General features: G+C 41.5%; 1 protein-coding gene across 4 annotated transcripts in view; it reads left to right on the forward strand.

Moving 5' to 3' along the window:
- Positions 1-23,277, forward strand: part of cpne5a (copine Va) — a 112,595-nt gene that overhangs the window by 10,664 nt on the left and 78,654 nt on the right. For 2 of the 4 annotated variants that reach the window (XM_037772777.1, XM_037772778.1), the window contains exon 1: positions 13,046-13,473. In XM_037772777.1, coding sequence (XP_037628705.1) covers positions 13,364-13,473 — 110 coding nt within the window. In that variant the 5' untranslated portion in view covers positions 13,046-13,363. Of the gene's footprint in view, positions 1-9,069; positions 9,231-10,189; positions 10,294-13,045; positions 13,474-23,277 lie in introns of those variants that run through there. The other 2 variants (XM_037772779.1, XM_037772780.1) reach the window with 2 other exon arrangements.

Here is a 23,277-nt window from a genome sequence, read left to right on the forward strand (position 1 = left end):
ACTTCATACTGGAAGAAGAACAGCTCTCTTTTATTTTGCATCTAATTTTGCAGGAGAAAGTTTGGCTCTTTCTGGGTTTGTAGACTGTTCCTGAGTGTTTTGGCTGTTGTACATAATCACATTTTTAGGGATTGAAGTGTTTGGGCTTCATATAACTCACGGAGTCTGATCTCAGTTGCCCAAGGCTTACTGGGGATGGATTTCATACTTGGGAATTAATTTCATATTCAAGAGGAGACTTGACCTCACTAAAGCTGCTGAAAATAACCTGCAATTTAAAGGAGCACAGGACCAATTCTACATGTCACAGTCAATTTACCAGTCATAGGAAATACTCAACATTATCGCCTGACAGCATGTTGATGTTGGACGGTTGTGCAAACCCCCAGATTACAGTCAATGACCATGTTTTTTTTTGTTTTTAAACTCAATGCCAAAACGTCTTCTCACTTTCTACAATATCTACATGGCCACTTTGGAAAGAATCGTCCATCATAGATGTAATTTCTGGGAGTTGAACAGTTGTATAATGTCTTCTGTGGCTCTAGATGGAGCTTTATTAAAGACTTGGCTTGAGATGAGACTACAGTTTTTTTTTTAACAGAAATCCTGTGTTAGGAAATGGATGTGACATTTGAAAGACATCAGCGTTTAGCAGACAGGGAGGATGTATCTCGGGAGGTGTAGGATTGTGTGTTTTTGACATATTTGAACTCCTCTTTGATAAATTCGTCTCTCACAAGTCACTGCAAGGGCACACTACAAAATACTAAACTGGTGGATTCTTTTAATTTAGATGCAGAGCGAGGCAATTCAGTGTTTGTTCCAATTGTCATTGTGTGTTCTTTCATGATAAATTTGTTTGTTGCACAGTCAAATGTGTCAGTAGGCTGTATCCCAACATCACAAACAGTTCATGGGCTCACGAACACATTGTTTAAAATTTGTATGCAACCAGCAGCAATCTGATGCAATACATTGTATCTGTTGGTTTGCTGATATTGGTATTATATGACCTCACAGAACATGTTTTTGGCCATAACTCAAGAATTCATATGCTAATAATGACAATTTCACAGAAATGTCTAATAGGATTAAAAGATGAAGTGATGACATATTTGACTGGTTGGTGGAGGCATACAACCGTGAGGCGGTGATTCTAGTTACTTCCTGGTTCCCGTTCACGTGGATTAGATACAAATTGATTTCGTGGGACACATATGAATTACAGTGCATTACTTTTCGTAGCTATGAACGGTGTACGAGAACAGCCTGTATGAAGTTTGGTTTGGTTTAATCTCAGTGTCTTTTCTTATTACTGGAAACTGTTTCTATGAAAGACCAGTAAGTGTCTGGAGGATAACAGTAACTCAATCTAAAGAGGATAACAGTAACTCGATCTGAAAAAGGCTCACATACTTTTGATTTATTTCTCTGAGAGAGAGAGTCAGCAGCTGTAAACTTCAGTCTGTCATGACTCATGATCATGAGGTGTGAACTACTGAGCAGGCAGCTTCAAGCATGCATCATGTGTTAACTTCACCAAACATAATGTAGCAGAATGAGAGTCTCAGGAAACTCATAACAACCTTTATTTTACAAGTGACCACAGGTATGGCAGATGACAGCCAGACTTGAAACCGATGTTAAAACGACGGCAGCAACACACTGACAGAAAAACATGTCAGGCAAGACAAACGCAGCCCAATGAGCTGCCATCGGTTGATAGCAACTAATTAGAGTTTTCTCTTCTGCTCAAGGGGCTATCTTATGATTAAGAGCGCCCAATGAATATGTATAGGATGTGAGCACAGGGACGGCTGGATGTAGGTCAGGCTGCTGGTGGATGATGAGTTGCCTGTGAAGTGAAGCAAGGAGACGTGTGGCAACGCCACGCTATTCAGAGACGCCCACAAGAGGCACGCAGATGTGAGGGACCTTAACTTTTCCAGATTACATCTCTAACAAGTTGATGAGCTCTTGGCATTCAGAGGGAGGCGGTCTCATCCAGCTGAGGAGCCCTAAACGACTTCCCTTGGGATCATTTCTGTCTGTTACGGCTTGGCATTTAAATAGAGCAACTGGATGCATCGATTGGTTCATCTACTCGCTCGGCAAGCAGAATGTGAAACTATGTATTTCTACAAAGATGGTGAAGTGATGTCATACAGTATGTTGCAGCTGGAGCCCAGAGATGGTCTTACTTTGTTTGTAAAGAGAATATATGCAAACCCTTCAGAGTCTGAGAACACAAGTGAGTGAGAAATAATCAGAAATAAAAACGCAAGAATTCAGCTGTCTTGGGTTAGGATCATAGACTGTATACTGTATATAGATGGACCACGCATCTCCACTTCCTCCCACTGTACAAAAGTGAAGCCAAAATATCCCGGATACGGGAGATGCCATCATGAGATGTTGACGTCATTTGGAGCCAGAGTCTGCGCAGTATTGATCAGGGGGCTGGAGCTGCAATATCGAGGTCCCGCCCACACACCCGCGCGAGCCAATCACGGCTGCAGCTTGTTAGTGTGAGCCACCTAGCTGCTACGTTAGCACCAGGGAGGCTTTTCGACTGGAAAGACACAAGAAATAACCATAATATCTCTAGAACTACATTTATGATCAAACTGACACGTTATATTACACAGACTCGTGATGGTTATGGAAAGTTCAAGTTACATCTCCTCTCTCGTACAATTCCTGAGCCTCCGGCTGCGACTACTTCGCTCAGAGCAGCTGTCAATCATGACGCCACAACCCCTTTTTATAGCATCAAATAACTAATTAAAACCAAACTAATCAGAAAAATGAACACTTGAACATACATCAGTGTGATAAGAACTACCAAAATGACAGAATCTTTATAAATTTATTTGAGGTGTAATTTGACTTTTTAGTTTGTCCCATATCCCATCCGCTAACATGGAGGAGGCGGGATTTATGACCTATACTGCAGCCAGCCAATCCAGATGTTTTGACTTCACTTTTGGGGAGCTGTCATGTCGTACATCTTTTATATACACTCTATGGTTAGGGTATCATAGCAATTGTTAATGATGCTTTCAGTTGTTCTGCGCTCATTTCTCTCTCCAGGATCATTACAACAAAAATTACAGAAGCTGACAAATTTCACAGCTTGTGGTTTTGCTACCAACAAATTGCTTTGGCAATTAATAATACAAATGGCGCAACAAGCAAAGTTAGTTTGCTTTGGATATGAGGCAGAAGAATAAAGACCTGTCTTGTTGCAGCCAAGGCCTTCGTGCTGTCACAGCTGCCTAACCAACAGATCTGTCAAAGGATATGAGAAAACCCCCCAATATTATTTTCTTTTATTAAAATGTGCACGTTTTTTTTTTCTACCACTTGCAATCACAGTTGGGAATCATGAAAGGTTATATTACTCCTGCATGCATGACAGCGCTCAATAAATTCAATGATATCTTTTTTCTTTTTGAGGGAAAATTATTTGAATGAATTACCCCATGTTACGTGTGCAGCATTTCAAAGCGAAACCACAGAGAGCCAAACCTGTGATCTTCAGCTTTTCAAAGCATATACTGTAACTGATACTCTACCTGTGACTTTACTTCTCCATCTATTATCAGAGATTCCCATTGCAAAAAAAGATTTTATGTGTGAATTCTGCAGCAGGTTTCAGCCAGAACATACAAACGACAGTCTGAAATATTTCCACTGTACTCTATAACAAGAAATGCCTCCACTTTACGGGGCTGTGAATCTCTTTCTCAACATAATGAACTCCCTGACAGGGAAGTGGCAGAGCTTCAGCACAGTAAAACACGGCTGTTTCCTGTCACCGCCACTGAAAACAGCCACGCTCCAGTGTTTTAGTGATGGTGGTGGAGCGGCTGCCGACCGACATTACATTTCCTGGTGCTCAATCAGTGAAACGGATGAGTCTCTGCTTCAGACAGTGGTGCTAACACAAACACACATGCATGCATGCGTCATGCATATACACACATGTAGAAGCCCTGTTCTCTCATGCTATCACACCTCAGCATTTCTCTGTTATATGAACGAGTTAAAACCTCTTTCTCCCTGCATGCTCGGTGGAGCTCCATCCACCTCACATCAGTGCAGCTCAATTGCACAGTGCAGTGGAGCAGAGACGGACCAAACACCACTTCACCGTTGAGCTTAAACTGTTCTCTGTAGTTTCATATGACTGTACACATGAAAGTAATCCCTGGTTCCTGCGGTTAGTAAAGTTCCTGAGTTCCTCAAAAAGTTCTTTGTCTATCAACACTGAAAGGAACAGTGTGTAACATTTTAGGGGGATCTATTGGCAGAAATGGAGTATAATATTAATAATTATATTTTCTTTAGTCTATAATCTGAAAATAAGAATCGTTGTGTTTTCGTTACCTTAGAATGAGTTGGTTATATACGGAGCGGGTCCTCTCTTCACGGGGTTGTGTCTAGAAGGTAACACGCAAATTGCGAAACTCTTACGAAATGGTTCAAAAAAAGGTAAGGCATTGACCTTGAATGGTTAAGGTTGGAGTAGTTTGTTGGGAAGTAAGTCTCGTCTGAGTTTTTGCAAGTTTTTGCAATTTTCGGGCTACCTTCTAGGGCGGCTGTAGCTCTGTGGGTAAAGTGGTTGTCCTTTGGAGCCAGCCGCCATGTATCTACAGTAGCCCAGAACAGACAAACCACTGTTAACTTTTCCTGCTTGGGCCAGAGTTGATAACGTTATTCGCTCCGGAGTTAACCGCCGGCGTCACTCAGCCGCCGGGAAACAAGACACAGGAAAACTCTGTTGGTCTTGAGAAGCTGCAGCATTTATTTCTGCACAAACTGCAACTTCCTCTGTATATTCACTTGATATTCTCAAAGCTAAACTAACTGTCTTTTGCTCCACTAGCTCACTTGTTCACTCACGCACATTCGCTGTTGTTCTTTCTCTCTCTCTCTCTCTCTTGCTTCAATACTCACTTCCCACGTACATACACACACTGGCTCTGCTATTCTACAAATGCCGCCAGATGTTACACAGTGCACCTTTAAGTTTTTTTTTATAGTTAAACTAAAAGTTTGAACAAAAAAGTTACATAGTTGGCTAAAAAAGGAGAAAGATAAACAATGCTCAAGTTATAGAACTATCAATTACAAAATGAACCGCTAGAAACGCCTAATAGCCATATGAGACATAGGAAAAGTTAATATACAAAGTAAAAATGTAAGAACTATAGTCAAAGTCAAGACATTGTACAAGCAAGCAAAGAAAATGTGTAAACACAGTTAGAAAAACCTGTGATAAAAATACAAATATTTTATGCATCAACACATTTTCAAAAACAGGGTCAGTGTTTCCTCTGTGATCTTGTGCAGCTGTCTGATGCCGGAGGGCTGCATATGTGTGCCTTCAGCTACTAACTCCTGGACATTATGACACGGTTTATTCTCAATGGGAAAGAAAACAAAATACTGTGCTTGAAGTTCATTCATTCAGAACAGTCAGTAGTTTTGTGCACTGGAAAACAACAAACCTTTTCCACAGATGGCATACTTGTCCTTGAAAAGTGTCAACAGAGACATGAAATACTGAATCAAAACAAACAAAATCCCACATTTAGCAACAATCATCTAGAGATTCCTCCACGGCACATTTATGTTGTTTCACAGATGTTCATTTGAAAGTAGATGCTTGTTTTCAGACTGCACGGAAAATGGATGAAAGACTTTCTAGTGTGCTTGGTCTTTATTCTAAACCTTTCGTTAAAAAAAACAGGAAATGCCAGCAGCTTTCACAAGATGCTTTTCTGTATATCATAACCTTTAGTGGAAGACCAAGTAGCCTATTCAGACGCCCTAACTTCCTTTTTACAGGGACTTTGAGTACCGCAGTAGAAAAATACTCAATTACAAGTAGAAGCCATGCAAAACTGTGCTTACAGCTGCATTTCTGATTATTGTAATTAATCAAATGACTGTGTGTTATAATGTAAAAGAGTTCCCTTGTAACGATATATCCACAAAGAATTATTATCACCCAACTCAGCAGCTCAGGAGCTTTGGATTCTCTTTAAGATCATGGTTTGGGTTTTTATTGCACATTTACAGTAAATGAGAGCAGTGAGACTCGAGCATTACAGAAAATGATTTACTATATAATGTTTGAGTCTCACTGCTCTCATAAGCAAACCATTTTCAGCAAAATAAGCTCTGATAAACCCACTGGACCTTATCTGCTCTATACCCATGTCTTTGAAGCTGCTGTATACCAGAGCTAAAAGGCAGAGTAAATATTGGACTTTCATTTCTCAGGTGGCCAGAAACACGACTCCAAATGAATGTTAATGGTGTTCTGCGTCTACTGGACGTGTAACAGTTTGCCAACAGGATACCCACAACAGCTTCATAAGCACAGGGTTCCTGAGGGGGTACCAGGGGTCCCCAGCACAAAGGGGAATAATTTAATTTCTATAAAATGCCATCTATAAGTAACGCAGTGTATGACTAATTTAGTCATGGGTTTCATACACTGTGATAAATCATCTAAAAGCTAATCAGGTGGGGGACCCTGGGACAAAATCTTATCAAATGTGGGTCCATGGTACCGTGTAAGCTAATTTGTGTCCGTTTATGGATCCTTGAGGGGAAAACGTTTGGGATCTACTGGGATAGGCTACTGTGGGTGTGTTGCTTCAGGTACCCTTGAAATATGATCCAGAAAAGTCCAGTTTGAGTAAAATCGATTAAATTAACTTTACCTGAGCATGGAGTTGCACCTCCAGAGGTATTCTCCTGATCCCACAGATGTCGTCTGTCCGCCCGGAAATTTCTAATGTCTGCCCGGGGAGAAAGCAATGTTTAACGTTTATCTTTCCACAGACTGCTTAACAAACTTAACGTTATGTAGGCTACATCCCAGGGATGCACCAATCTGACTTTTTCAGTCTCGATACCAATACCTGGGCTTTGGGTATCGGCCAATACTAAATACCGATCTGATACCAGTGTTTAATTAATAAGCTGTATGCCTCACTGAGTGGAAGTGAGTGGGATCATTCTTTTACATGTACGGCAACATCAGGCTTGAAATAAACATCGCTGTCCTAACTTTGTAAAATAAAATCTAACAAATAAATACATAGATATTAATTTATTGAATTATTTATTATTGAAATAATAAATTGTAAACTAGCAATTTGGTAAAAAAAAATCTTAAAAATTTAAATAAATTACAGTTCAAGTGTTTTTAATGCATCAACAAATTGGGCAAAACTTAAACTATGAACTATTAATATATTTAAATTCTAGCCTATAATGTACTGTATAGCCTATAGATTTAATTGAATAGATTGGCTCCATTGTCACGATACCCGATCCAGCTATTTGAGTCATTATCGCCCGATATCCGATCCAGTGTCGGTATCGGTGCATCCTTACTACGTCCCATAAAAGATAAGAGCAGAGTGAAGCAGCACAGTTTTGTGGAAATGTGAACGTTTTCATGTTTTCATCCAAGGCTAACATATTATGATTATGGGCAGAAAACAGAAACCTGTGAGATTGAGAAAATACATTTTTGAAGGCACACCCTGATGCTGAATAATAGGTAATGGCGTAGATTGATTGGCGAACACAGCGGTTAAAACTCTGGAAAGTTGTCAAGGCAGTTCCATTTATCTGTTTTGATTTGTTAGATTATCTCAACACTTATTAGCTAGTTATGTGTTTTTAAATTAGATTTAAAAATGCATTGTGTCCCGTAAATCGCTGAAAACCTCTGCTGCTCTCATGTAAAGCGGCTCTGTTGCTATATCAGTTTTGGCCAGTAGATGGCAGCAGCTGCTCTGTGACGTCACTGAGGTAGCTAATGTAGCTAGCAGAGAGCTACAAGTCCTGTATTCATCTAAAACTCTTCTTTTGCTGTGTTTGCAGGGGAGAAAACGCTTTATACATGTGTTAAGTCTTAATGTTTGTTGTCATATTTTAAGTGTTAGAGAATTAGGTCAAAACCAATAGTAGTGGATGGAAAGAGTGATAATACAACTATTGGATTGATATCATTGGGTCGTCCTCAGACGGGCTTTCAAGCGGAGCTTCCAGCTGTCTCAGTCCACCATACATCTGGCTAGCTCGCCAGCACTGTCCAGCATCTCTCCACAGTACGTCCACGAATGTTGGTGTGGGATGTCCCTGTGATCGATGCCCGTGCGTTGGTTCCCGCAGCATCAGCATGCTTGCTGGGAGTTCTTTATGTCTTTGGCAGTGACCGAGAAGTGTTATTCTCCAGGCTGCCAATTGAACTGAATTGAATTGAATTGAATTGAATTGAATTGAATTGAACATATAACAGTCACAGATCTACAAGCCCTGCATTCATCTAAAACTGTCCTTTTGCTGTGTTTGCAGTTATTGAAAGTATTTGGCACCTGATTCAACATCACCATGACCCAGAGTGTGTAACACATGCGATGGTAATGTCAGTCTGAACGTGGCCTGAAGACGTCAGAATGCTGCAACTGAAGTTCTTGTTGGATGGTCAAACAGCATCGGAAACCCCCTCACCGCCACACACCATACTGATGTCTGAATTGACAAGTAAATAGTAAATGGAGTGCACTTATATAGCGCCTGTCAAGTCTTCCGACACCTCAAATCGCTTTACACTACATTTCAGCATTCACCTATTCACACACACACATTCATACACTGATGACAGAGGCTGCCATGCAAGATACCACCAGCCCATCAGGATCTATTCTAAATACTCATTCACACACCGATGGCACAGCCTTCGGGAGCAATTTGGGATTAAGTATCTTGCCCAAGGACAATTCGACATGTGGACTGGAGGAACCAGGGATCAAACCACTGACCTTACAATTGATGGGCGGCCTGCTCTACCTCTGAGCCCACATGTACATGTTTAGTTATGCTTATTTCTTCTGGTTTGTTTATGATGTGAGGGCAGAACATACACTACATATGGGAATGTATTTGTGTTTTTGTATACCAGTCTGAAGTAGAACAATCACAGAACTACAAGCCCTGTATTCATCTAAAACTGTTCTTTTGCTGTGTTTGCAGTTATTGAAAGTATTTGGCACCTGATTCAACATCATCCTGATTCAGAGTGTGTAACACATGCAATGCTAATGTCAGTCTGAACGTGGCCTGAAGGTGTCCGTATGCTGAAACTGAAGTGTATTGGCTGGTCAAACTGCATCGGAAACCCCAGATGTGTGGAGGTAAGAAAGCAGACAGCACTTGAGCTTGTGTCTAAAGCTCTCTTTGTTTCATTCTTCACACAACAACTTCTGTCACTTTTCATTTGTACAGAGTGCGACAGTATGAATGCCTTAGAGGAAAAACTGTCCAAAACTGTGAGCCGTTATCCCAGTCTGAGCTGTTATTGCATCTCACCCTCCTCCATCATGGCAGAATTTAAAGAATTTAATAAAATAAATTAGCCTAATAATTTTAAATGTTTTACATACTGTATTTCTACAAACACCAGTACATCATTTGTTATTGTAATAATGGAATCTTTACCTGAAAAATAACAGCTGTCTGATAGGTATGATGTGTAACGGTACACAAAATTCACAGTTCGGTGTGTTTTCAATACATTTTAGGTACAATAGGGAAAACAAAGAAAATGCAGAAAAAAAACTTTTTTTTTTTTAATTTATTTAGAAGATTATTCATAACATTTAACAGCTGCTCATTGGCCATAATTCTTACTTTAACAGCTAAGGCACTCAAATGCTGGCATATTGTCAATAAATAATGAATAAATTACAGAAATACTGTGTAACCCAATTTCCCCCCGGGGATCAATAAAATGTTTCTGCTTCTGTAATGCTCCATCATGTGACCTGTTGATAATTTCTGAACTGTAGCTTATGCTCGTTTATACAGGGCAGGCACAATGAACTAACTAAAATACACACATAAGCGGGGCTCAAAACAGTTTGACCGTATTGTCTACGATCGAGTGTGGTCGCATACGCAGCGATAAACACTATCATTAGTTACTTTGGCACGGTTGGCATCTGCAGTGGGAGGCTGCCTGAATGCCGTGGGGAGAAGGACTCAACGTCCAGTCTGTTTTTGTTTTTTAGTACAGTAAAATGTTCCCTATTTCTCAATATAATATTTGAGTAAATGTATGTATAACTTTCAGCATCTGCTCTTGTTGCTGTAGGCTACTCGTCACTGCAGAACACCAGTGAGGTTGGAGTTTGTACCCTGTCATCTGGCCTCCTGCTGATGCTGAGGCCTGCTGCTGATGCTGAGCAGGTCTGGGAGGTACCACTCACACACACACTCACAAACAGATTCCCCGCAGAGAGGTTCCATACAGCCGTAATTACACTCCTGCCACAGCTATAAGAAGTGGGGCGGCCGCGGGTGGGAACAGTGGAGAGCCTCACAGCAGGTGGCGGGGTACCGCGTACTCAAGGGAGCTGCAAAATCAACCAACCAAGGGCCACCACGGGGCCTAATTACTGAGTGAACATGACTAATGATGAATGCTGGTGGTGCTGTGTCCGAAATGTGCAGCCCTCATCAGCCCAAGTCTCACTCTCGGGTGTAGAAGTGTAACTGTAGCAGTGCGTTACCGCTGTGAATAGACCCTCCGCTATGCTCAGAAATGACGCTTGGAGAGTGATGATGGATAGCCTGTAGCATGGACCTCGTACAGTTTCCATGGCTGCATGATTCATATCATACAGTTTGTAGCATAAGTGGAGTATAATTTCTATATGTCAGAAATGTATGCAGCTCTTTGTGTAAATCGGTGATTTGGAGAGGGTTTATATACCTCTGATAACTGTGTGAATGGTTTCATAGGAAATGAGGACTTATTTAAAAACGTTTTGCAAGGGAGAAGCAATCACTCTGTGTAGTGATCCTCTCCTTGGAGATTTCCCAGTATGGGTGACCAGATCCCAACCAAACCAAATGTGGTACAAAGTTTGTGTGGGACAATGTGGGACACGTTACCAATGCTGAGAGGTAGTCTACAATTTTTATATAATGTCTATCTAACTTAAATAATAAACATTTCCATTCTGCCTCTTATCTTGTAACATCTCTATGCTTTGCCCCCGAATGCATCCATAGATCGGCACATCTCCTTTTGAGTTGCACGTTTCTTTTGAGACTCGCATGAAATGTGTCGCTTCATGTTGTATTCCCCCTCGTGTGAAATTGAAAAAATAACTGGCAAATTTCACAAACAAACTCAGAGAATCGCTTTCTAGCAGCTTATAAATACTTATAAGTAGTTTCAGTCTTTGTTGTCGCTGCTCTTTCTTTTCTTTGTGGTAGTTTCCATCATATTCTGCCTAAAACTGCATAGTGACTTTGCAGTAAGCGTCGTAGCAAAGATGGTGACATTTGAACCAGGGTGACACCCTGAAGAAGGCTGTTTGTGCCGCTACGCGTGGGTTGCTACCCTATCTTACATGTACCAGCATTGTTTTTAGCATTTCATCATCAAAATAGCCAATTGAATAAAGGCTTTTTATATTTTTTGCCAGAAGAATGCCTTGGACTCCCCCCTATTTTGAACCTTTGTGTACCCCACCAAAGAGCACCTTCATCACACTGATTTGAACTTCCGAGCACTCTGGACTTTTCCCCTTTTTTATGGTGAAATTTTAGCCTGCACTTGACCCATGTGTGTGCAGTTCGACAGCAAACAGCCCTGTGATGACAGCCTTCCCTGCTTTCTTCACAGCCATTGGATAAAAGCCAGATTTTTATAAAAGCATCTGTCCTGCAGCGGTTTGACTTTTGAAAACTAGAGCCAGTGAAAATGTGGGACATCGTCTCAATATGTGGGAACATGGGACAAGGGATAAAAATGCTGTGCAGTCCCTCATAAAGTGGGACACTTGGTCACCCTATCTCCCAGTAGTTGGTCGCTGTGACTGATGGGAGTTATACCCACACCCACAAAGGTGCTCGCACACACACTGCACAAATACAGAATCTAATGGTAAAGCACTTGTTTACTATATGAATTTATGTTCGATGGGCTGAATTTCACCAGGGTTTTTCAATCAAAAGCTGACATGGAGCTTCCCCTGGGAGAGCACAGCCTCCCGTACAATCTCCCAGAGAGGGATATAGATGTAGAGGAAGAACAAATGTCACTTTTCTACTGGCAACATAAACGAGGAAGGAGAGCTGGCTGTGACTTGAAGCTGCAGGAGTTTGAGGAGCTGTCCAGATGCTGAAAGAGCTCCATGCAGCCTTTCAATTAGTAATAAGAGCTGGTGGCTCTGGAAGGAACTGATGTCGTTTTAACACTGGATGAAAATAAACTATTTATCTGTTGCATGTGACCTAAAGGTTTCAGTTTGAACATTTCATTTTGTGGTTAATTTGAGGAGATAATTTAATTCTGCAGCCCCCCCCCCCCTCTCCCTTCTTAAACAGCAAAACAGACAGTGCCTATTCTGTTCTAGCTGTTCTGCTTATTAATCAGATTTTCTCAGGTTTTGCTTGAGTTGACAAGTAAACAGATTTTGATGTCACTTCTTTTTTAGATGTCCACTGTATTTGCAATAAATTGTGGAAATGGCAGGCAAGCAAAAAGTGTTTTTTTTCTGAGCCATTATCAAGATTGTTTGATAGACATATGTCTCTATAAATAAAAATATAACAAGATAAGTATGTGAGAATACTCTTTAAGGACATAGTGAAATGATACTATATGTGATCTAATGAAAGGGGACTCTGTGTGTCCAGCTCTAGTGTGGAGAAATTACAATTAGCAGCTGAAGTAGAGTAAATAGAAACACTTTGACATTACAAGAATATGGCACTCATCACAACCGATTCAGTAATTTCACCTCAGCTCTTCTCTAAAGTGACATAAAATACAATCCAATGCTTTATTAAACGCCCCCACGGTGCTTATTTATTTTCTATTAGAGGCTCTTAAAATCAATCTGGAGAAAAAATAACGATCTGTTCATGAGCAAACAGCTTGAATCTGCAACGAGTTGTCTGTCAGCCCTCTTCATGTAGGAGAATGCAGACAAGGAGGAGGAGGAGGAGTTCAGCTTTTACTTTTCAATCGCAGCTCCAGCAGAAGAGGAGCTCAGTCTTTGCCTGCATGTTTAACAGAGGAGTTGGTGCTGATGCATCCTGGCATGTGATCCCACTTTAGTCAAATCAATCGCATCGCCTCTGCAGCTTTCCGTTAAACTTTCCATGCTGTTGCCCGTCCAGTGGACAGCACTTATCAGGAGGTTTGTCTGGACCGTATCCTCTACCGCTCGCTGTTCCGCTGCTCTCCGGCTCTCCATCGTCGACTCTCCGGGTTCAGAGGGACTCGAGCTGGCCTGGGTCTCCTGCACACATGGAGGGAGACGTGATGGACAAATTAGAGGCCACGGCGACGGTCCCTGACTTCGACACCATCAGTGGCAGCATCCCGGCCACCAAAGTGGAGATCACCGTATCCTGCAGGTGAGTCCACTCCGGTGCTGATGCTGCTGGATGCTGCTGGATGCTGCTGATGTCTGCGTCAGGGGTTTTGGGCAACTCCGTGCGTAATATGGGCGCGTTTTTGCTCCAAGAAAGCAGGATAACGTTTTTAATAGAATAGAGACTTTATTGTCATCGTCATTGAAAACAACGAAAAACAGTTTAGCAGCTCTTGTGGCAGTAAAAGCAAAACATTAAAAGCAAACATAAAAACATGCAAATCAAAATGTAGACAAATAAATGGATCATGAAGTGCAGGTGCCATGATTATGGTTCAGCAGCTAGTGTCCTCAGCCTGTGAGCTCCCACCTTACATTTATATATATGCCTTTTAACATATTGGTGCTGAAAAAGAACTAAACATTTAGAAGAATAAAACAACTTTACAAAGGTGTATATATTATGTGCGTAAAATCCCCCTCAGAGATCATTGCTCTGCGTAAAAGACCCATAGACAGAATTGGCACATATGTGATTTTCAAGAATTTCCCCCCAATCCCTAAACTTGTATTTGTTTTGTCCTGTTCATCGTGCAGGTTGACGCTTTGATGTCTATTCAGATAGCTCCGAGAAAACAGGATAACGTTTTAATAAGTAACCTTATACATGTGTACCAACAGTGTGTCGAGCTGCTACTCACAAACACACAATGGATAAACCACACACAACCTAAGCTCCATATATGCAACCCTTACATACATATACTTTCTCACATTATGTTGGTTACATAAACACAAGATCCTACAGTAAAACTAATGCTGTTCATTTTCTCCCCATAGCTCCCACCTTACATTTATATATGCCTTTTAACATATTGGTGCTGAATAAGAACTAAACATTTTGAAAGAAATAAAACAACTTTACAAAGGTTTATTATGTGCGTAAAATCCCCCTCAGAGATCATTGCTCTGCGTAAAAGACCCATAGACAGAATTGGCACACAGTGATGTCAAGAATTTCCCCCCATTCCCTAAACTTTTTTTTCCTGTTTATCGTACAGATTTACGCTTTGATGTCTATTTATATATATATCTCTTATCTCTGTCAGTGTCTCGTGGGTCTACTCTGCTGTGTTTTTACGCGCGCCAAGTCGCGTGCCAAAGGAGATATCGACCTTGGTGGAGTTTGTTGGCGTGCCTGAGAGGTTTCCCCCGAGGCAACTTGTCGTGTGTCAAGCTGTGTAACCACTTTACAGCATCCTGATGACACTAGATTGTCACAGAAACGTGAAAACATCAATTAGAACTGATATATTTTTGTCAGGCTTGAACTGAATCCCCTCTGCCTTACCCCCAAAAAAAAAAATACAACTAAGATGCCTCGGCTGGATAGGGTGGGGCAGCTCTGGTTGCAGGTAGACTCACTGTAGATACAGTATGCTGCAGCAACACTAGTGGCTTTATATGGGTCGACATGTACAGTTTTAATTAAGGTATCTCATGGGAATTGTTGTCATTTTGCCATAATCCACAGTGTTTAGCTCTTTTGTAGCTGCTGGCTGCATCACCATTATATACATGTTAATGATGTGTTGTGCACTGTTGCTGTTGAAAAGGATCCCATAGAGATGTCAGATATTAAAGTATGTTGAAGCCACAGGCGAGAGATTTCATGCTGCTGTCATCGGTTTCCTCCCTCTCTCTCTGTCTCATCTGACATCTTCTCCAAATCTGCATTCTTCTCACTCAAATGCTGCTACATCATCCATTTTGAGATTCTGAAGTTGTTCAGTAAACCCAACATTGCTGTTGCCATGTATAGGCGACCTTATAACCCCCTTTTGGATATTAATTAATTAGTCACATTTCAAAATAAATCTGTTAACCTTTATAGGGTTGACAGGTTGGGAGGATGGTGCAGCTATGGGGAGAAAATGAACAGCATTAAACCCTAGTTTACTGTAGGATCTTGTGTTTATGTAACCAAAATGATGTGAGAAAGTATATGTGTGTAAGGGTTGCATATATGGAGCTTAGGTTGTGTGTGTTTTATCCATTGTGTGTTGTGAGTAGCAGCTGGACTCCCTGTTGGTACACATTTATATTGTTTTTCCCTCAGACCTTCATACTTTAAGCTGGGCTCTGTGTTGATGCCCCCCGGCTCTGCAGCTCCCTTGTCTGTCATTAAAGTGTCTCCAAACAAAGAGTTGCTGCAGGACTCGGTTTGATAGAGGAGAAAAATTCATTCCTGCTCTCATTGGGCCTTGAAATATTGTCTGTTTTGGATGCAAATACTTCAGATGCTTCTCCTCTTTGTGACTTGCAACAGCATCTCAGGTCTGACCTCTGAGGATTGCTTCAAAGATCAAACACGGTTAAAGGTTGAACACATGGAATAAAAAGCCACGCATAAAGTAATTTATAGAAGTGTGTATTTGGTCTATCCAGTAGAAGCAAACAGAAACAATGGGTGTTATGTGGGTGAACGGGAACAGGCTCCACAACTCTGTGTAATTGATTTAGTAAGCCTGAAAGCTCTGAGATTGCAGCGCACATGGAATTGGCTGTGGCATGCAAGCCCTACAGGCATCCTCATAACCCTCTGCCAATATTACAGCAAGCACCCTGACAAACTGGAGGGACCGACGCCCTTATTGAAACAAGTACATATCGCTGTGATAGCACGTTGTTCCCGGTCTACGGCTCTGATTGGTGTTGCTCACAGGTCGGCCAGTGAGGCGAGCCCGCAGCATCTGTTTCTTCGCTGCGAGGGCTACACTCCAACTCAGCGATAAGATGACTCTTGAAACTCAAGTGGCCTCTATTTCTACATCTGCCGTACCAAATGCATGCCAGCGAATCCAGTTCAGTGGTTTAGGGCCAGTGGGTCCCCTGGTGCTTTTACGGGCTTAATCCCACCCCTTACGTGGCAGTAACGAGAGTGTTCATTAGTTAACGTTGAAGCAGCTCTGTTGAATATTTTAGAGGTTGTCTATGCGCTTTTGCTACATCATGCTTTAATTATGAGCAAAGTAGTAAATGTGAATCCTGCTGGATTGTAGAATGTGCCCTTTCTTTATATCAGCTTACCAGACCGTCTCAGAGTTCCCATGTACAATGACTTCAGGGAAACTGGGGCTTCGGCTCTGCGGTTCCACTGTGGAGCACACTTTTGGTAATGAATGTCGGAAAAAATGTGCACACAGACGGAAACCACAAAGCCCCTAAAGGCTTGACACATGGATCTTCATTTAATGAATAGATTTTTTTTTCTGTGTGTTCTCTTGGGTTCATCACAGCACAGATCCATGGACAGGATGTTGGTAATGATTTGTAAATGCACTGTTTACTGCATGTGCCTCTGTGACCAGAATGAGGGACCAGAGATGATAAGCTTGACAACCCTCTCAAAGGTTTACAGCTCTTATCAGGACAGAGCGAGAGAAAAGGAATTGCTTGCTCCTGAAAGATTAGTTTTTGGCATCTGATTTGTTAGAAAGTTACCATCCAGGGGAGGTTGAAGGGGAAAAAAATAACAGAATGATTTGATGAAAAGCCCAGATTTTGACACTGTATCATTGTGAGTACATGATTTACACTGTAGTCTAACAAAACCAGCAAGCACAAGGACGTAGCTGGAATTTTTATTTCCCTCCCACTTGAAAACACGTCAACAGAGGGCATATTATAGAAATTTATTGGTGCTTTACAACGTGTCAAAACACACCGCAGGTATGCTGTTAAAAGTGCAATGAGCTGACAAAGCCACCCTCACTTCCACTGCACTCAGCCTCCCGTCTGACAGCTTGAACAGCGAACTTTATCAGCACTCGTTGCCCATTTCACCAGAACGAAGACAATGCACCTTGTCCATCTCCTCCTGTTCTCTGCTGTTGCTTTGGCGCTCGCTGTAACCATTCATTTGCTGCGATAGATTGGTTAGAGTAGCACTGCATCCAATCAATGCACCCCATAGCCGGGGGGATCTAACTCAACCGGGTCGCTCTGCTCCCGAGGGATTCATTACCTGGTGAAACACACGAGAGGTCACATGACTGCCAGCATCCTGTGACAAATGCTCGCCGGAGAGGATCCCCGGCGCACAAGGCCACTGATTGCTGCTCCCAGGGGTCAATCTTAAAACATGTGGCACACTTCCTAATCTGAACTCTTCCTGAGGCAATCATCGCAGCAGAGGGGGGAAGCCTAATGAAATCATCAGGACGATTAGGATGTGTGGCGTCGCCGCTCAATCTGTCAAAAACAATTGTCTGAGCAGAGCAATTGTGATTCAAGCTGTGTGAAAACCTTTTGTTTATTCGAATGCGTTGTTATGGCCTGTAAGTCTGCCTGTTGTTGTTTTGTTAATAGCTGTAGATCTAATTCAGTCTCGGTTACCCATTCAATCAAACTCTGTGACCTGTTTTTTTCTTGTTGAAACATCTTTTTTTGTTTTTCTGTGGCAGAAAAGCAAGTTTGAATTGAACTAGTTTGCATTGTGCAAGAGCATGAAATATTAATAAAAGATCTCCGTGTAAGAGAGAGAAATTTCAATTTGCAGTATTTTAACTGTGCCGCTCTTTTCATATCGTGTTCTGGGTTAAGACTGACCCGGGGCGAGCTCGCAGCTTTTATCTCGCAGGATGGCTTTTGTGTGTGTGAGTGATGTGTCGCATCTGTTTTGGGGATCGAGGCTGAGAGACACAAGGGTGCCAAGAGGAGGTAGTTTTTTTTTTTTTAATTCCAATTTAGGGATGTTAAGATTGCAGAAGGCGAGTCTCACAGGTCGATGAAGCGGATGATTATGCATGAACCCCTGACACAGTGAAAATGAGTTTAGATCCCAGACACTTGGCTTGTGGTGGTGTCAGTGTTATTAATATATTCTCATTTGGGATTTATGACAGCAGAGGGGGATCCCATGGATACACAGTTGTGGTGCCATGCCAGTGCTGTGTAACACTCCGCATGTTGCTTGTGTCATCTGAAAGTGTTGATTGGAATGACAGGAAAAGTCAAGAGGGTGGTGCAGCAATAAGAAATCAAAGCAGTCCCTCTCGGCTCAGAAGTATCAAGCTGCTTTTGTCACTATTTTCAGAGAACCTTAAGGGTCAGCAGAGTATGTTAGTGGATTTCTGTATGAAGGGATATTTGACCTAACATCACAGCTTGTCTAGGAAATGTGCGAGGATTTGTACAAAGTGTGACAGGATACTTTGTGAAGATTTCACATTATGTTGCATATGTTGAAGGTCTCTCCCTCGTTGACAGTCTTAGCCGCCGGCTTAAACAAGCTACTCTTTGTCAGATCATTGTCATTTTATGTAAGACTTATCTGAGATAATAATTTTTCTGTTAGATACATTCAAGTGGTTATAAAGTAGCCAAAAGGGACATTTCTGTCTGTGTGGGTGAGAATGTGTGTGTGCGTGCTTCTGCCACAAAGCTGGCTGAAACATTTGATAAGTACAAATACAATTAATTTTCACTGTAGGGAAATGGATTATCAGCCAAAATGTGTGAACAGTACAAGATAAACTTAACCACAAGCTACAGAACTGTGAAATGATTATATCCTTGTCTAGAAGCTGTCGGTTAGTCTAATTTCATTAAGTTTCTTTCTTATTTGTGTTAGAGGCTTTAAAATTGAACATGCAAGGTCGTATTTTTTGACAGGCGAAGTGAAGTACTTGATGTGTTTGGTGTTCATGTGGTGTAAGTCGTGAGAACACCAGTTAGTAGTTTGTTTTCTGCATTTCAATGTTATGTTAGGATCAAGAAAAGGTCATCAACCATAGACTGTATGTAAGAAGTGGACGTAGTCACCATGACGTTACCCATTGGTTTGTGGACTGCTGTTTTAGAGCCTTGAGTTCGTCATTTTGGCCGCTGCCATCTTATTTTTTTGCAATCAGAAGCAACACAAGTAACAACACAGGGTGGAGCTAAGTACAACCGAACGCTGAATAAGACATTTTTAGGCGACCAAAATGTTACAATTAACTTTCATGAACTGAAAACACACGTGAAAGGGTTAAGGTTGTAAGACGAAAACAGGGACAACTCCCAGACCGGACAACGCCGTGGTAGCGACCTGTCAATCACAAGGTAGCCACGCCCTAAAGCATGCCCTGCTTTATGGTCTATTTGACACTCAATGGGAGCTTTTGCGATTTCAGTTCGAATTGGCTATCATGGCCTCTTTGTGCTACTGGCTTAGTTCACTGAGCAGCAGCTCTCGCTTGTTCTTTGGCTCAGTGGGTGTGTGCTCATGAACTAGTTAACTTCTGGACTTCACTGTCTGCCCATTTGTCTGGGTTTTCTTCCATTATTTTGTTACGAGTTGTTGTCTGTGTTTTGTGTTGTCTGTTGTTTACACGGCTAACAGGTTTTTAGAAATGGTGGTTGCCGGTGCTGCATTAGCTCATGTGTTCAACCAATCAGCGTACATTACGTCACTCACGTCACTCACAGTTCCTCTTGTGCTGGGAGAGTATCTGCTCTGAAATAGGAGCTTAAAAAGTTCCTCAAAACGGCGTTCTAAGAACTACGATCATTTCTAGCTCTTGAGGTGCGGACACAAGGAAAAGGGGGGTTCTTAGAACTATGAAAAAGTTCCTCCGGTGCGAAAACGCCTCATGTCGTGAAGTCAAATAAAAAGGAAATTCAGTCTGATCTATCAGACTATCTGATGTGAAACTGCATAGGACATATTACCATCCCAGTGTTCACATTTCAGGTGAATTAGTGTGTGTGTTTGAGTTAATAGGTGTGTGGTCTTATCTCTGAATACTTACTGTGCTAGTTGGTGTTCGTCAGTTCATGCTCATTACGGTTTACCTACTGTGTGCTGCTTTCACGTATCGAGGCTCAACATGAGTTCACCACCAGTTGGGCAGCTGCATTTCTCTGTTTCCACCCTATACGGTACGCTCGCAGCTATCTCATCCCTCACTAACATCAATTAGTGTTATCCTCGGAGAGAGTTTCTTTGTATGCTTTATTATCATGAACACATTGACCCTGCTCTCTCTGCTCCACACTTGAATGAATCCAGGCAGAGCTTCCTTTCTCTAACTCAATTTAATGATCAGTTGCTGTCATTTCAAAGCCAAAATATCTATGAGGTTAGAAATGCTTTACTGTGCCTTACTGGGTTCCTAGTGTAGAATTTTAACGTGGTTTACGTCACCAGTCTGTGAAGTATACGGTTAGTGTGTGTGCCTACAAATATACATTTGCAGCTTGGGTTTTTCACAGAAGGCTAAGTGCAAAGTGCTCTGCCAGGGTTATAACAGCCTTATAGTATCAGTTTGTGCATTTCCCTCAGCTCCTCGCAAAAAAAAGGACCTTTCTCTGCACAAACCCCGAGCTGTCACTCTGTGCAATTAGCGGTGATATTATTCCCTGGTTGGACATTAGTCACACACCAAAAGCCACTCCGAAACAGGGAGTCACAGCGTACGTGCATTCTCATTTATTATACTAGCAGATTTATGACTGAGATTCTGTCGCTGCTCGCGAGACGGCCGCCCAGGGAGTGCTCTGCTGCAGGTATTGTCGACCTGGAGAGATCCCAGGTTGAACAGAAACTGAATAATTAAACAGATGGAGGAGGAGAAGACACCTGGTGTCATCACAGTGAAGGTCAGCAGATGGGTTTTTCACTAATAAAGGGACCAGATTGTGTGTTGAATGAAATGGAGGGGAGTTTTTGAGATCCAGACAAAAGCAACAATGCTGTGTATCATCATCTGTCACTATTCGTGGGGATTCAGTTATGCAATGAAGACAGAGATCATTTCCAGTAATTATATGCAGGAGTGCATAAGATTTTATTAGGGATGCACAATATAGGTTTTTCAGCCGATAACCGGTAATTACCTGTTTCTCATGGCCAATACCGATAAGATAATCGATAATTTCACATTTTTGTGTTTTAAAAAGAAGTTAATAACCTCTAGTTTATTATGCACACCTGAGGGCAAGAATGGCTAAGATGTAGTGAGCAAAGATGGATGATTTAATATCCCATAGCTCTGACCTAGCCGAATCCAGCTGACATCACTTTTGTTAAAGGAAGTGTGCAACATTTCCAGGGATCTATTAGCAGAAATGGAATATAATATTCATAACTATGTTTTCGTTAGCTGAGAATGAGCCCTTCATATCTACATAGGGAGCGGGTCCTCTTCACGGAGTCTGCCATGTTGCTCCACCGTGTTTCTACAGAAGCCCAGAACAGACAAACCAAAAATGGCTCTAGAGAGAGCCTTTTGCATTTTTACGTTACCTGAAGGCCACCGTAGTTCTCCGACACGCTAATGAAACTGCAGTAACGTAAGCCACAGAGTGCAAAACCGTGGTACTGCCAGCTGCTGTCTAGCAGGGTTGGGGCGATATAGAGAAAATCTAATATCACGATATTTTGGACCGAATACCTCGATAGCGATAATGCAATGATATTGTGTGGTTCACTATTAGTGCTATCACAAAATTTAGACAATAACATTTTTGATGAATAATCATCAGTAATGTGGATATAATGACTAAGTGGGTAAAGGCAAATAATAAAACAACTAGGACAGTCTGGTAAGTCCAGAACATTAGATCATTTTATTGTAATGTAGCCTTTAAAACCAGGAAAAGACGAGTGCGTAGATGCTGTGCTTGTGAAGTCAATGAAAGCAATTTGGCTTCTTATCGGCTATAAGTTCATTATCGGAATAATACATAATAATGTAAGTTTCCCATTATAGGTCAATAATTTATCGGGCTCAATTTATATCATATAGATTTTATCAGTTGTTTTAATTTCATCGGTAGTGCTCCTTTACGTCTGTATCTGATGATCTTTCCTGCATAATATATTGTATTGTGAATTACAAAAACACCCAGAAGGAAAAGAGAATATTCCAGTCTAAATAATGGGTATCCTCCAGTTTGTAAAGGGTTAGCCGACAACTGCAGCTGCATACAGTATATCCCCTGTTTGGTTCTGTGACCATTTGACCCCCGAGAAGCTGCTTATGACTATATTAGACAAAAGTAGACCTACTGGCCCTGTAGTGTGTGAGTGGAAAGAAAATGTCTGAGAGAGGGCCATAGGGCAGTAGTGAAAGTGAAGCGACAGAGACTTGGAAATGCAAACCGTCCTTCACTTTCTCCTCCCAGCCATCTCCCACTGCCTCTAATGTAATAAAGACACTCTCCTTCCTCTCACCCGGCCAGAGACTTGACTTTCAAGCTTGAATTTGTTGTGTCCTTTTGAGAACCAATGAGGCAGCAGCTCATATCGGAATTGGCCAGCCGGATTCAAGACTATTTAAAAACACTTTCCACTGAATTAGATGCTATTTCTCCAAGGTGCCAATTATGATTTCGACTACTCTAAGGAAGTGGAGGAGATTTAAGGGACTGCCGACAATAAGGCACTGTGGGTGCAGGAATTAATTCTCACATTTAATAATCAGCCACATGGACTAAGGAGCTGCTAAAATATCTCCAGGGAACTGACCTAGAGGGAGGGTAATATATTCTTCTAAATTACAGCAGCCAGCCATGTTTTAGAGGTCAAATCTCCTTTACTCTTGGTCTGTAGTGGAATCGTTTCTCAATATTTTAGCCAAACTAAATACTTTCTTTGCCACATTTATACAGCCAGAGAGAGTTTGGAGTATGCATTGGTTTGGTGATGCTAATTCACTGTTATTAATTAAAGTGTGCGTGACGAATAACTGCGAGCTTAATTCACTGACGAATGAACACATTACATTGTTAGGGATGATTAGACAGAGGAAGAAAGCTATTAAAATTCTCTTTTTCTTTTTTTAAAAATTGAAATTAG

This window comes from Sebastes umbrosus, chromosome 6, assembly GCF_015220745.1.
Source record: "Sebastes umbrosus isolate fSebUmb1 chromosome 6, fSebUmb1.pri, whole genome shotgun sequence".
NCBI lineage: Eukaryota > Metazoa > Chordata > Actinopteri > Perciformes > Sebastidae > Sebastes > Sebastes umbrosus.